Genomic DNA, 2,500 nt, shown 5'->3' with positions numbered 1-2,500 from the left:
CTAACCCAAATTTAAGGAAAGCTTTGACTATGTACAGACTCAGTGAGCATAGCCTTGCTATTGAGAAAGGCTGCCTTAGGCAGACCTGGCTCTCAAGGGAAGACAGGCTATGTGCTCACTGCTCACAAAATGAGGTGGAAACTGAGCTGCACTTCCTAACCTCCTGCCAAATGTATGATGATATTAGAGACAGACAGCAGGATAGAATGACAGGAGAGACAGACAGCAGGAGAGAAAGACAGGAGAGACAGACAGCAGGATAGAAAGACCGGAGAGAGACAGACAGACAGCAGGATAGAAAGAGGAGAGACAGATAGCAGGATAGAAAGACCGGAGAGAGACAGACAGACAGCAGGATAGAAAGACAGGAGAGAGACAGACAGACAGCAGGATAGAAAGACAGGAGAGACAGACAGCAGGATAGAAAGACAGGAGAGACAGACAGCAGGATAGAAAGACAGGAGAGACAGACAGCAGGATAGAAAGACAGGAGAGACAGATAGCAGGAGAGACAGACAGGAGAGACAGACAGCAGATTAGAAAGACAGGAGAGAGACAGACAGCAGGATAGAAAGACAGGAGAGACAGACAGCAGTATAGAAAGACCGGAGAGAGACAGACAGCAGGAGAGAAAGAGGAGAGACAGATAGCAGGATAGAAAGACCGGAGAGAGACAGATAGACAGCAGGATAGAAAGAGGAGAGACAGACAGCAGGAGAGAAAGACAGGAGAGACAGACAGCAGGATAGAAAGACAGGAGAGACAGACAGCAGATTAGAAAGACAGGAGAGAGACAGACAGCAGATTAGAAAGAGGAGAGAGACAGATAGACAGCAGGAGAGAAAGACAGGAGAGACAGACAGCAGGATAGAATGACAGGAGAGACAGACAGCAGGATAGAACGACAGGAGAGAGACAGACAGCAGGAGAGAAAGACAGGAGAGAGACAGACAGCAGGAGAGAAAGACAGGAGAGACAGACAGCAGGATAGAATGACAGGAGAGACAGACAGCAGGATAGAAAGACAGGAGAGACAGACAGCAGGATAGAAAGACCGGAGAGAGACAGACAGACAGCAGGATAGAAAGAGGAGAGACAGACAGCAGGAGAGAAAGACCGGAGAGAGACAGATAGACAGCAGGATAGAAAGAGGAGAGACAGACAGCAGGATAGAAAGACCGGAGAGAGACAGATAGACAGCAGGATAGAAAGAGGAGAGACAGACAGCAGGATAGAAAGACAGGAGAGACAGACAGCAGGATAGAAAGACAGGAGAGAGACAGACAGCAGGAGAGAAAGACAGGAGAGACAGACACCTCTCCCCTTCCTCCTCCACCTCTCCCCTTCCTCCTCTACCTCTCCCCTTCCTCCTCCACCTCTCCCCTTCCTCCTCCACATCTCCCCTTCCTCCTCCACCTCTCCCCTTCCTCCTCTACCTCTCCCGTTCCTCCTCCACCTCTCCCCTTCCTCCTCTACCTCTCCCCTTCCTCCTCCAACTCTCACTATTCTCCACCTCTCCCCTTCCTCCTCCACCTCTCCCCTTCCTCCAACACCTCTCCCCTTCCTCCTCCACCTCTCCCCTTCCTCCAACACCTCTCCCCTTCCTCCTCCACCTCTCCCCTTCCTCCAACACCTCTCCCCTTCCTCCAACACCTCTCCTCTACCTCTCCCCTTCCTCCTCTACCTCTCCCCTTCCTCCTCTACCTCTCCCCTTCCTCCTCCACCTCTCCCCTTCCTCCTCCTCACCTTGCTCCTCCTCCCTTTCCTCCTCCATTGTGGTTGAGTTTAACTGAAGCCCCAAAGACAATTTATCTACCATGAAATTATGGCCACTGAGTCTTCAACCCGTTTACAGCCAGACTTACTGCCAGAGGGAGCGAGGGAGGGAGAGAGAGAGAGAGAGAGAGAGAGAGAGAGAGAGAGAGAGAGAGAGAGAGAGAGAGAGAGAGAGAGAGAGAGAGAGAGAACGAGAGAGAGAGAGAGAGAACGAGAGAGAGAGTGAGTGTGTGTATGTGTGTTTGTGACAGAGGGGCTTACCCTCAATTCCCAGAATGCCTTTCTGTTTGTTCTCTTCAGAAAGCTCAAACTTATCAATGACATCCAGACAGTATTCTGTAGTCACATTCATCATCTGAGGAGAGAGACACACACTGTCAGAACACACACCCACACAGACACACACTGTCAAAACACACACCCACACAGACACACACTGTCAAAACACACACTGTCACACCCACACAGACACTGAATAAAGAGAGAAGGAGACATAGTGAGGAAGGAAAGATTGAAGAGACACACTATCACAACAAATACAAACACACACACAGCGTTTCACTACACTCACATTGACATCTGCTAACCATGAGTATGTGACCAATAACATTTGATTTGACACACACACACACACACATTTGTTCCGAGAGAGACACTATCAGAGAAACCAAGCCACAATCTGCCAATCAAAAAAGACTCCTGAGAGACCCCTGTCAAAATACTC

At 49.7% G+C, this 2,500-nt stretch overlaps 1 protein-coding gene across 2 annotated transcripts in view; it reads right to left on the bottom strand.

Annotated features, from left to right (window-relative positions):
• Positions 1-2,500, bottom strand: part of LOC112267500 (1-phosphatidylinositol 4,5-bisphosphate phosphodiesterase eta-1-like) — a 111,803-nt gene that overhangs the window by 46,350 nt on the left and 62,953 nt on the right. For both annotated transcript variants that reach the window (XM_042297682.1, XM_042297681.1), the window contains one exon: positions 2,038-2,131. In XM_042297682.1, the coding sequence (XP_042153616.1) occupies positions 2,038-2,131 (94 nt within the window). The remainder of the gene's footprint in view (positions 1-2,037; positions 2,132-2,500) is intronic.

Source organism: Oncorhynchus tshawytscha, linkage group LG14 (genome assembly GCF_018296145.1).
Source record: "Oncorhynchus tshawytscha isolate Ot180627B linkage group LG14, Otsh_v2.0, whole genome shotgun sequence".
In the NCBI taxonomy this organism is placed as follows: Eukaryota; Metazoa; Chordata; class Actinopteri; order Salmoniformes; family Salmonidae; genus Oncorhynchus; species Oncorhynchus tshawytscha.
The sequence above is the reverse complement of the archived record's forward strand: the minus strand, read 5'-3'. Positions and strand labels throughout refer to the sequence as shown.